At 41.7% G+C, this 12,991-nt stretch overlaps 1 protein-coding gene across 1 annotated transcript in view; it reads left to right on the top strand.

Annotated features, from left to right (window-relative positions):
* dntt (deoxynucleotidyltransferase, terminal) overlaps nucleotides 1-12,991 on the top strand; it is a gene marked incomplete at both ends in the record, with an annotated part of 103,880 nt that overhangs the window by 22,123 nt on the left and 68,766 nt on the right. Inside the window, 4 exons of the mRNA XM_083988488.1 lie at nucleotides 2,709-2,879; nucleotides 6,929-7,000; nucleotides 7,204-7,327; nucleotides 10,111-10,243. Of these exons, the coding sequence (XP_083844614.1) occupies nucleotides 2,709-2,879; nucleotides 6,929-7,000; nucleotides 7,204-7,327; nucleotides 10,111-10,243 (500 nt within the window). The remainder of the gene's footprint in view (nucleotides 1-2,708; nucleotides 2,880-6,928; nucleotides 7,001-7,203; nucleotides 7,328-10,110; nucleotides 10,244-12,991) is intronic.

Below are 12,991 nucleotides of genomic sequence, written 5' to 3' on the forward strand. Positions count from 1 at the left end.
ACATTCGGACAGAAACCTCATTTAAAACACTTCTTAGTAACCCACATAAACATATTACCTGTTTATCTAATGAGCGGCTACACTGATCATCCAGCTCTTCTGTGGTGACATGTTTTCCCTCCTTTGGTTCTGCAACAGCAGCTCATCACTGAAGCAGCAGCAGCAGCAGCAGCAGCAGCAAACCATGAAGTGGTCCAGCTGAACATGGAGCCACATGTTCAGCTGCCTGCCAATATTAGTATTAGCGTGACAGTGAAGTCGTCTCAAGTGGTGTTTTTCCTTTTTCTGCAGTGACAATCATGTGCTTAAACTTTCAGTGCACAGGCTGTAGAATGGCCTTCAAAAGACACAGAAACATTATTCTGCTTCTCCAGTTTATACCACATGATCTCATATGCAACCAAACCCCTTATAGAGGAAATACAATAATAACCTGCGCATCAAGTAAAATTGGGATTCATTAAGACTAGCACCAACATATGGTCATTTATTAAGCACTCAGTGAGGTTTTATTAATTACAAATTTATATATATATAAATAAATATTATACACTGAACAAAAATATAAACGCCATTTTTCATGAGCTTAACTCAAAGATCTAAAATGTTTTCTATGTACACACTCTCACATATTGTTCACAAATGTGTCTAAATGTGTGTTAGTGAGCGCTTCTCCTTTGCCGAGACAATCCATCCACCTCACAGGTGTGGCATATCAAGATGCTGATTAGACAGCATGATTATTGCACAGGTGTGCATTACTGTAGGCTGGCCACAATAAAAGGCCAGTCTAGAAATGTGCAGTTTTATCACACAGCACAATACCACAGATGTCACAAGTTTTGAGGGAGCGTGCAATTTGCAGGAATGTCCACCAGAGCTGTTGCTTGTGAACTGAATGTTCATTTCTCTACCATGAGCTGTCTCCAAAGTAGGGATGTCACGATTATAAATTTTCTTGGATTATTGTCAGAGAAATAATCACGGCATTAAGATGATCATGATTATTATGCATTAATTGATTCCACATGAATGTGTAAAATCAAATATAGTCAAAATATAATTACATTACTCATTGTTTACACAAAATATTTCAAGTATCTATTAATGTATGACCATTTTTTAATCCCCCAGGGGGTACATGTTTGAAATATTCAGGTCATAAATTGTCATCTATACCTTATGTTTATGTTAATCGTTTTTTGTTTTGTTTTGTTTTTGTTAAATTACAAATGACACGCTAACATTTAAATTCCTACCAATTCAACGTTACGTTATTAAATGGACTAGTATCTGCATATACTGTACCTTTATTTTGGCGCACATCTGCCAATATGGTTCCAACATCACCGTTTTTGGAAAGTAATGGTATATAGGAATCTTTATGATTAATTAATTGTGGTGTTTAATACCATGATTAATTGTGAAAACAAGTTATCATGACATCCCTACTCCAAAGGCGTCTCAGAGAATTTGGCAGTACATCCAACCAGCCTCACAACCACAGACCACGTGTAACCACACCAGCCCAGGAAGGACCTCCACATCCAGCGTGTTCACCTCCAAGATCGTCTGAGACCAGCCACCCCTGCTGCAACAGAAAAACCAGTCAGTATCTGGTGTGATCATCATTTGCCTCACGCAGTGCAACACATCTCCTTCGCATAGAGTTGATCAGGTTGTTGATTGAAGCCTGTGGAGTGTTGGTCCACTCCTCTTCAATGGCTGTGCGAAGTTGCTGGATATTGGCAGGAACTGGAACACGCAGAGCATCCCAAACATGCTCAATTGGGTGACGTGTCCGGCCATGCAAAACTGGGATGTTTTCAGCTTCCAGGAATTGTGTACAGATCCTTGCAGTATGGGGCCGTGCATTATCATACTGCAGCATGAGGTGATGGTCGTGGATGAATGGCACAACAATGTGCCTCAGGATCTTGTGACGGTATCTCTGTGCATTCAAAATGCCATCAATAAAATGCACCTGTGTTCATTGTACGCCTGCCCAAACCAAACCCCCCCCACCCCCCACCTCCACCATGGGCCACTCGATCCACAACGTTGAGCTCACCCACACAACGCTGTCAGCCATCTGCCCTGAACAGTGAAAACCAAGAGAACACCTCTCCAAAGTGTCTATAACTGCACTTTCACATACGTACTGTACATACATACATTGATCCATTGTTATATAAACATTGAGCACAGCTTCTTTAAAAAAAAAAAGGTTTTGTGGCCTCAACAGAGTTGTGTGCTGTTCTGTACAGTGGATTCATTCATTCATTCAGTATTGGAGTATTTGTAGAATGAAAGTCAGAGACTGTCCCTCTGGGCAGCCTGTTGTGAGCAAGTGGAAAATGACAGATTCCAATCTGCTGTTCACCAGCCTCTAATGTCTCTGTCCGGTCATCCAGAAGAAACCAACATGCAGCCGGTCCTGCTGTACAGTGACAGCAACAGGGAGGGACAGTGAGTGCTGACAGAGGAGGGAGTTCACTGCTCTGTCTGGTTTCCTGTCCAGTTCAGTGCGTCTCACATTTGAATGCACACCTGACACATTTTCAATTGGTCTCTTATTCCCTTGATTTTCTCTTCCTTTGTGTAAATACAGTAATCCTGCATTATATTCCTTTAGTGGAAATGTTTATTTTGCCATCTTAGTTATACTGCTACATCACTGTTCTCTCCTCTCCTCCCTCTCGCCACAGGATGCTTTTGAAGTTCTGGCAGAGAGCTATGAATTCAACGAGATCGAGGGTCCTTGCCTGGCCTTCAGGAGAGTCGCATCTGTCCTGAAGAGTCTGCCCTTTGTGGTGCAGCGTCTGAGGGACGCTGAGGATCTGCCCTGCCTGGGGGAACACACAAAGGCAGTCATAGAGGTAAAGCCTAGAGTGCAGCTGACAGCTAGTCCATCTGTATTATGTTGAAATGTTGCTGCGAAACAGTACTGTACAGTTTGTGTGGGCATACCAAATGGACGGCTAACATTTGTCTTTTGGGTTTAATTCTCCAACAGAGGCTTGTCATTAAAGATTTCAGATCCAGTTCCTGCTTGCAAACAATAAGTTATGCGATGTTTAATGTGATGGATTACCTCCATCGTTGCAGGACTTTCAGCCCTCTTAAACATGGATTTCCATGCTGCTGTGAAATGATCTAAAATCAGTGCCTGCCCAGAGGGCCTAAAGCCAGTCTAAACATTTTGGAAATTGTATTGTAGAATTGCCTGGAGCAAAGCTAAATACAGGAGATGTGACTGATGAACTGAAACTGTGAAGATTAATGCTGCAGTAAAACATGACCTTTATGGATTTTTATTACTGATTTCTATGAAGTGCAGCAACAATGAGAGAAGTTACTAAGTCTGTGGTAAATTACCATATACAAACATTTAATATTTGGAACTTGGCTTCCTCAGATCAACACACTTCACTAGGTAGTAAGGTTATAGTAGTGGTGGTGGTTTGTGTTGCCACCTTTTACATAGTGTAGGGCTCATTCCTGCTGCTCATGTTTGATATCACCATGTACTGTACAGTTGAGAATAAGATAAACATAGAATGATTCCATAACTCACCTTTGATCCACAGTACTGGTCAAAAGGTAGGACACATTCCCACTCTTTTTCTTAGTTTGACTATTGATTGAAGACATCTATGGGAAACACACACAAAAGTGTAAAAAAAAAGTTGACAAAAGTCGACGCTTCCCTTGATGCCAGCTGTCTTGACCAAGCTTTATATGGCAGTCACCTAGAATGCTTTTAATCAACAGGTGTGTCTTGTCAAAAGTTGGTGGAATTTGGTGGAATTTGACAAACACATTCAGAGGCAAACCAAGAAATTAAGTACTTTGTTCTTGAACTTCACTGTCAGGGGAACCAGAGCAGAGTTATGTGCTGGGGATGGACATTGTCACAAAATATGTCCGCAATTTTAATAAAGTAAAGTTGTAACCAAATCAAACAGGTCTGCAGCACTCCGATTTGCCTATCGCGGCAAACTAATGTGACGATTACCACACTCTAAAACACATGCAGGATGGTAACGCTAATACTCAAGATTCCCTAAATAAGGCAGATAAAAACAAACAGAAAGAATAAGAAATGGCCCATAAATTAATTAATATAAAAGCAGTAGGCCTAAACCTGCAATGAAAACCACTTAATTTCTTATATTACATTATCACAGAAGTACTTTTTTTGATTTGATTTTTTTTGAGTCCTCCGTGCCTTCTCGGAGTTACGGGGGGGGATACCAACTTTCTTCGTCCAAAAAGACACACCAAAAAACATCCAAATACCTCTATACTGCTCGTCTGTAATGTCCCTCTGGTATTGAAGCCCCGACATGAGAAATTGTTCCGCCGGACACAGGAAGAGCAGTGAACCGAGACACTGGGAGCTTCCGCTACAAACAAGCTTGAAATATATACTTATTTAATTTTTTTTGGAACAATTTCTCATGTCGGGGCTTCAATACAAGAGGGACATTACAGACGAGCAGTATGGAGGTATTTGGATGTTTTTTGGTGTGTCTTTTTGGACAAAGAAAGTTGGTATCCATTCACAACCATTATATGGACAAATACTGCTGTGCGGACCCCCCCGTAACTCAGAGAAGGAACGGAGGACTCTGAAAATTCTCACTGCTCTTAGTTGACATGAGGGTGAGTAGATAATGAGTGAAATTTGAATTTTGGGTGAACTATCCCTTTAAATAAAACATCCAACAAAAGCCAGCCTCCCTCCCTCTCTCAGGTGAGCCTCCCACCCCCTTTTATAAACTGTGCCCCTCTTTCTGTCAGATTTGCTGTTTTTCTTTTTCCCACATATTGTGTCAAGAGCTGCTGAAGTAAGTAAAGAGAAACGACAGTTCATCATTACTTTAAGGCATGAAGGTCAGTCAATCTGGAAAATTGAAAGAGCTTTGAATGCATCTTCAAAAAACCGTCAAACCCTGTGATATTGAGTTTTGATATATTTTTTTGACACATTTCTTCTCCAGACAGAGAGAGCGGCTCGAGCCTGCATGGCTTTAAAACACACACACACACACACACACACACACACAAAGGTATGTGGCGGAGAATTCTTGCAAATTTCCCTCTGATTGTTTTGCTGCGCTGTCAAGGAGAATGGAGCTGAATCTTTCTTCTTCTAACATTAACAATCCGAGCAAATATGCTTCATGGACACTGAAGTGGAACTTCATCTTGCAGAACACATTTACTGTGAGGTATTGAGGTTTTTTGAAAAAAAAATTCAATCTTTCAACAAGATATCAAAAATGGTTTTTGAAGCCTGGAATCCTAGAGAAAACTTGCCACATAGATGCTCACACATGAGTGCACACGCTGACAGGCATCACACAAATTTACCTTGTCTTTTAAGAAAAAAGACAGAAAGAAAGAAAGAAAGAAAAAGTCTTATTGGATCACTTGGCAATCATCCCATCACCTACAGTCGTGCTCGAGGCAGGAATCGTGGCAGGTTGTCAACGGATGTGTCGAAAAATGTTTGCTTGGAGAGAACGCTGAATCCCTGTAGGTGAGCTCTGCAGTCCAACCCACTGACACGTTAAACCTTACGTACACACAGCGACTTTCAAAACCTGTCAAAGCGCTAAGCACTGACTGTGATTCATTAAACTAAATAACATAAAGTGTTCCACAGAGGCCGCATTAGCCCGCCTGCGTCTGACCTCTCCCTGTTGTTATTCTTACATGATTCAGACGTGCGCCCAGCGGTGGGTTTCTTCTGTTTTTTCCGCTAGGTTGTCTCTTGGAAACAGATCGCGGCTCAAAACAAGAAAATGACATGACACGAAAAACAAAGTGAAACCAAACAGAGTAAAAACAAAACACTTGATGTGCCTTTGAACATCGGAGTGACACTCTGTCAGCAGCGACTGAACCGCTCGCTGCTGGCTGAACATCCAAAGTGGGGGAAAAGATATAAACCTACTGACATGAAAGTCTGGGAGCACTGAGGCAGGGTCGGGGATGAATAGTCAGTATGTGTTTTTTGTGTGTGTGTGTGAGAGAGAGAGAGAGAGAGAGAGAGAGAGAGAGAGAGAGAGAGAGAGAGAGAGAGAGAGAGAGAGAGAGAGAGAGAGAGAGAGAGAGAGAGAGAGAGAGAGAGAGAGAGAGAGAGAGAGAGAGAGAGAGAGAGAGAGAGAGAGAGAGAGAGAGAGAGAGGGGCGCTATGCATGTGCCGAAGTGTGTCTTCCCCGGAGCAGGGAGTGTGTTGAAGCATTATCCTTGTGTTTGAGGTTGGACTTAGCTGGGGGGTTGAAAAGCAGAGGTGGACGGGTGGATGCATCATTGAGCAGTGAAGGCTGCTTTAAACTGCACTGTACTCACATTCTGGATCAGGTTCACTGGCTCATTGAAGCTGGATGTCATCCCGTCATGCACAGGTTTAAAAAAAAATAAAAAAATACTGCTTGTAAAAACACCAACACACAGGGGCTCATTTTCAACACTAACAACTTTTACAATTTCCCTCTGGAAGATTGTCGATAATAACCGGATAACTGCTATCTGATTTTACATCCTCGCATAATGAAGACTGTTAAAATGTGACCAGCAAATTACTGTTGCTCTGCTGAGAACAGGCAAGACAATTAAATGCAGAGCAAAGTTGTTTCAGAGCAAACAATGGAAGTGGGGGGAAAATATTACCCTGGGCCTTTTATGGATGCCATAAAATCGATGGTAATCCCAGGTTTCACAACAACAAAGTCATTATTTCTTGAAAAGAAATTAAATGAGGACACCTGATTTAAGTGGAAACTGTTTGCAAATATGCAGCAATTTGTGGCCATTTGTTAATAGCTGATGGAACATAAACTGCATGGAGAAACACGCCTCTGCTGACACCAGTGGTGTTTTCCGCGATAATAGCATCTACTTTTATGTCTTGCAGGAGATCCTTCAACATGGCCGCTCGTTTGATGTCGAGAAAATACTCTCTGATGAAAGGTATCAAACACTAAAGGTCAGTAGGATTAAAAAAAAGGAAAACAACTCCCCCGTCGTTTGTGTGCTGCTGCGAGATAGCTGTGAAAACGATTTTGCATTCCGCCGTCTCTTAAGGACGTGTCGCTCTTGAAAGCCCTGTGAATGCTAACCCCTTCTGAGAAGAGCCTGTCATTTCAGAGCATGTCTTCTTGATTACGTCCTTACCTCGTTTCCTGCCAGCTGTTCACAAGTGTGTTTGGGGTTGGACCTAAGACGGCGGAGAAGTGGTACCGCGGAGGGCTGCGCTCATTCAGCGACGTCCTCACCGAGCCCGGCATTCAGCTTAACCGGATGCAACAAACTGGTACATCAACATCTCATCGTCTCCACTCTGCCATTCAAATTATCGACTGAAAAATACAACTCGAGCTTGCTTCCAAAAAAAAAAAAAACGACTCAAAGGCCTAATCGTTAAATGTCTCCAGAGGGGGCCCGCATATCATTTGAGGCTTTCTTTTTGGCCCTTTTTTTGTTCCGCAGGAGGTTTCCTTATAGCTGTAATGTGTTTTCTCTAAAGCGAGATGAGATGTGACCAGCAGGGAGTTTACAGTGAAAACACAATGCAAAAGGCAGCGGGGGTATTTTTAATAAAAATCAATGAGTAGTCACTGTGAAGGGGAATGCTTGCTGTGGAACAAGCGCTCATCAATCAGCTGGTCAGAGAGGGCTGTGAATTCAAAGACCATGGCTGTGAATTCAAAGACCATGCCTGACACACACTAGAAAAGTTAGGATTTATTTGGCATGTTGGTGGGAATTTTTAAGGAAAAACAAGTCAAACATCATTCATTTTACCTTTGTGTCATTATTTAGTTGTAGCTGCGGACTGAGTTTGGCTGTTTGGATGAAGGTTTCAGAGCTGCTGTCATCTGCAGCAGCTGCAGCGCTCAACTACAGAGAGAGAGAAAGAGAAAAAAAGAACTGTTATACAGTACAGGTAGAAACTGAGATCTCAAACTTGTCTTTGATATTTTGCAGTTTTTGATCTTTTGGTTGCAATAAATACAACAACTGTCCAGAAGGTAGTGTTAGAATCAAAGCCTCTGGTAATCGTATAACTGAAGGGTCAAGTGTTGTACACGGCGTTATTAGGAAGTGTATGGGATGATGTGTATAGAAAGGTCATCATGTCAGTCACAGAGGTTCAGTGAGATGATTTCTAGATCTGCATGAGCACAAATGTATGGAAAATGGAAACTATGGTGTGGAAATATATTTATCTTAATACTTATCTGGGTTTGGTCTTATCTTAAGTTAATTGGGTTAATTATTTTGGAAATTAGGGTCTGGAAAAAGTATGGAATTTAGAAATTTCAAATGAATACAGCACCATCTCTATTTTCTTTATTCTGACCCTCGGGATGCTGATGTCAGGCCTTCAGTTGACAACTTTGTCCCATTCTGAAATATCTCAACAACTAGTGAATGGATTGCAGTGACATTTTGTGCAGACATTTATGGATCCCCAGAGGATGGAGCTCATTGACTTTGATCGTCCCCTGACTTTCCCTGCTGCCCCACTGGAAGGTCAAAGTTGTTTTTTTCCCTGATAAATATCTAAGCATCTTTTAGGTTTACTCACAAAAAACAGTACAGACATTCATGATCCCTGCCCGCTGCCATGACCTCTAGCCACACCCTGAGGTTGACCATCATTTTTGGTGAAATGTTTTCCACTAAAACTATTTGATGTTTTGCCATGCAATTTGTTGCACCCCTACAGTTTACGTCGCCCTGGGGGATGACTTGTAATGGATTTGTAGATCCCTTAACTTTTAATCTATCACTGTCATTAAGTCGGAATTTCATTTTTGTCCAATCATTTGGTGTATGACTAAATACCTGAAAAGCTAATGACATTCCCCCTGGTCTCAGCTTTCAGTCTCAGTGCTTTGTTCTTTCTCTAATTAGCAAATGTTAGCATTTAGCTCAAAGCACTACTGTGTTGTGAAGTGCAGCCTCGCTGAGCTGCTATCATGTCTGTGAACTGGTTTACTTAAACATACAATTATGACATTTAAGTGATTTCTGAACCGTTTAGTGTTTTCATCATTGTTTGCCGATGTTACCATCCATTTTCCATTCGAGCGTCTACTGCTGACAACCACTGTGAATGTCTGCGACAGACTGCATCAGTCCACAGGAGATCTTATTTTTCTCTCTGAACGGAAAAAACAGGAGAAGGAGCAAAACAAGAAGTTCTAGTTCATAACATATTTTCAGTGATTTTACTCTGTGCTGATGCAACGCTCGAATCTGAAAGGAACAGCTGAGTGAACAAAAAATACAGGAGTGCAGGAGAAGCCTGACATGCAGATTACATCAGCATCAGCAGCTGCCAGTGACAAGAAATCCCACCGAGCGTTTGGTTAAATGTCTCGGAGGGAAACAATGAGATTCAGCTTTTCATTTGTCTTCATCGCTTATCTGCTTCCTCTTCTGCTCGAGATGTTACTGGGTGCACACAGCACTGTAGGCTGTGGCGCTGCATAAGGTGGTAATTCAAAACATGATATTACACCAGTTACAGTGTCCCATCCGGTCGAAACTCCATCTGATAATGTATTACTCTGACAGACATCTTCATCAAACTGGTCATAATCCATCACTGGGAACACTGCGGCCTCCGCTCCGTGCGGAGAAATAGTGTGAGGCTTTTGACACAGAAAATGTGTCTGAACCCTGATCTCGCCACCGTGTTCTGTAAATCTTGAAATGGCAGAAACATGAACTATCTAATTTACTTTACTGCAATACAGACAGAAATATTATTAAAGAATCTGTCATTAATTGATGATCTCACACTGTCTGTTCTGAGGCAAAGACAAGAGAAATCAGGCTTTTTCTCATGTTCTCATGGAAAAAAAAGAGAAAAAACGTAGTGAGCTTCATGAAATCAAGAAGATACCCATCAATCAATCAGTCATAATATATCACCGTGGCTGTGACGCTCTTGTGTTTGCAGAAGCCAGCACATCACATTTTACCTTACATTTAATTCACCCTGACTCCCCACTTCCCCGGAGCAAATGGCTATGATTGATGGCTGACTGCCATACTAATAACCACATGGTCTTTTCCCTGCAGGTTTTCTGCATTATGAAGACATCTCCCGGGCTGTCACTAAAGCGGAGGCCCGGGCCCTGGAGAACATTATTGACGAAGCTGTCCGTGCCATCACCCCGGACGCCACAATAGCTCTGACGGGTGGCTTTCGCAGGTACAAGGCTTGTCATCTTCTCTCAGTGTTGATGTGGTGGTTGAAACAGAAGACTTCCTTCTCTTGTTAGACTCATTTTGGGCGTCTATGGAAAACGTGAAGGCATGAATCCCATGTGGCTATCGCTTATTGTCACAGCATCGACATTTGTGTGTGTGTTTGAGTAGCTGCTGGTACCTAAATGCATCCCTGTGTTAATAATTAGTAGATAAAATTGATTTCTTTGACATTTAACTCTGATTATCATCACAATCTCTTTGTTCTCAGTCATAAAAGATAGAAACTTCAGTGCACAGCACAGGTCATACATGTTTTACATTTACATTAAGCCACTGAAATACATTGTCACTCTCAGAGTGCGCGGTTAATGCTGTTGCTAAGCTCACCTACTGTGCACGACTATTTGTTCACAGCAGGTGACTTCGTTGCTTTTGCACTGCTCCATTTTTATTCATATACATAGGCTGTTTTGTGCCTGAGTAAGTGTGGAGGACTCTGCTTTGTGGTGTTATAAAAGTCCAGCCATCACCAGTGGCATGTGCAGTAAATAATTCAAATGTAGTCTGGCAGTAAGGACAGGCGTTTGCCTCTTAGCAGGGGTGGTCGAGCTAATAGCAGCTGCTACAAGTATTACATGTTGCCATGGAGATCTCTCTCTCTTTTTATAAACCTATAAAGAGTTACTTTCCTGTGTTTGCTCCAGTTAATCAAAAGATCACACACTATTGTAGACAGACTTTTAATGTAACTTGTGCTTCATCATGAGCACAAGAGGTTTGTTTTATACTAAAAGGAAATGATACAGTAGTTGTGAAACAAACTACAGTTTAGGCTACTGTTAATTAAATGTAATAATTGTGGGAGAATAGTTTCCAGTTTTACTTTGCCAGGTTTTTGCCTTGGCTCAGCTCCGTCACATGGCACACGTCCTGTTTTTAATATGTAGAAAATCATGAACTGTTCATAAAGGTGGATATTTCCTTGACGATTTCACCCATAGGCTTTGTATGTGGATCTGAGACTTTGGTCCATGTTTGTTTAATAACCTGTCACACTCAATTATGCAGAACTCTAGGCCTTGATGAAAGTTTAATGAATGAGTTATGTAAAATTTCAGAGTATGTAAAAGGGGAAAGCAGTTTTGGAGACCAAATAGTTTTTGTACCAGGCTATATACATGGTCATTTCTGCTGTTAAGTTGGGCATTTTAACATCTGTGGATTGACTCATTTTTGGAGCTGGACTCCAGTGGTCATTTAAGGAACTGCGGTTTCTAGCCCTTTTAGATTGGGGTTTCAGCCCTGAAGAGTTGCTGCTTGGTGGAAGTATACAAAACAATACACTGTTATTTCAGTCTACGTTTCCACACCAACATTGCATCTCTCACATAAATCAGTCATTGATTTCAGAAAGTAGACTCGCCAGTAGCTAGTCTCGCTCACCAGACCCTCCTCCAGAAAAGAAGGGCTGGTCGGCCTATGATTCTGCGGCTGGACAAATAAACGCCCTGGCCGTTTGGATTTCTTTCAACCAATCACAATTGTTGTGGCCGGTGCCATACTGTAGCAACGGTGCGCTTGCAAAATATTGCCAAAACGTCCTTCTTGGATAGCAAATGGCGTAAACATACGCTTAGGATATCGTTAAAATATCCATGGTTCCTTGTTGTTTCCTCTCTCTGAGGGTACTGTGAAAACTGCAACAGGAAGGCGGGACTTCCGCCGGGTGCCTCGTTCCGGCCAATCACAGGCTAATCGAAGAAACACACTTCCGTCAGGTCAGAATAGTAGGTAATGTTAGCAAGCCTGGAGGAACACTGAAAAATTAATATGATAAGCGTGGTGGTGGGTCACATCTCAGCCTTCCTTCACCTGGTCGTACCAGACCACGTAATAATGGCAGTAAAAACCACTGAGTGTATTGAAGTGAGGAAAGTTGGATTTTACTGCTTATGAATTTCTTCAAGAGGGAGATTTTGTTATTTCTCCTCTCGACGGTCGAGAGTCTCACTTTAGTGCCTGGATCATGGTGTATATTTAATTAGTCTCTGTGGTTATAGGTCCATAACTTTTCTAAGTAAAGATGGTTTCAAAAAAAAAAAATCCAATATCTGTAATCTTCAAAAGAATAAATGACAGCAGGAATGATATCTGATTATGTAAATGTAAATATCTGCACCTTGGGGGGAAAATGTGGTAAAAGAGATGAAGAAAGTGATTAGAGCATCATGGATAGTTAACATCAAGAACGGAGGGGAGGAACAGTGGAAGATTTATGGGCCAGGAGTCTGCTGCAGAGCGTAAAGGGCCTGTGAGAGCGCTTTTATGGCAAAGTCAGGGAGATGAAGCTCACATTTACCTCGTCTCATATTTGGTGTAGGCTTGGGGAATATTACGTGAGGCCTAATTGGAATCATGCAGCGCTCTAATTGAAGAATGATGACTTGTACATTAGAAGTCAGCGAGTAAGTAATTTACCTTTATCTTGTTGAAAAGCTGATTCTCCAGACATGGTTTAAACACAGCAGGAAGCGCTCCAAGACCTTTTACACCCAAAATAGTGCATATGCTTCTCCAAGATGCCAGCAGCACCACTAATAAGCCACTAATTCTCTTCACTGTGACATATTTGAAAATGTTCTCTTCTAAAGTCCTGTCAAAGCTCGATTTAATTACCTATAATTTCCAGCGTGATGTAGAAGCCCTTATTAGCTTTATCTTTCCAGCCGATAGCCCTTGTCAAGTACGG

The sequence above is a fragment of the Trachurus trachurus genome (assembly GCF_905171665.1).
Source record: "Trachurus trachurus genome assembly, chromosome: 15".
Taxonomy (NCBI): domain Eukaryota; kingdom Metazoa; phylum Chordata; class Actinopteri; order Carangiformes; family Carangidae; genus Trachurus; species Trachurus trachurus.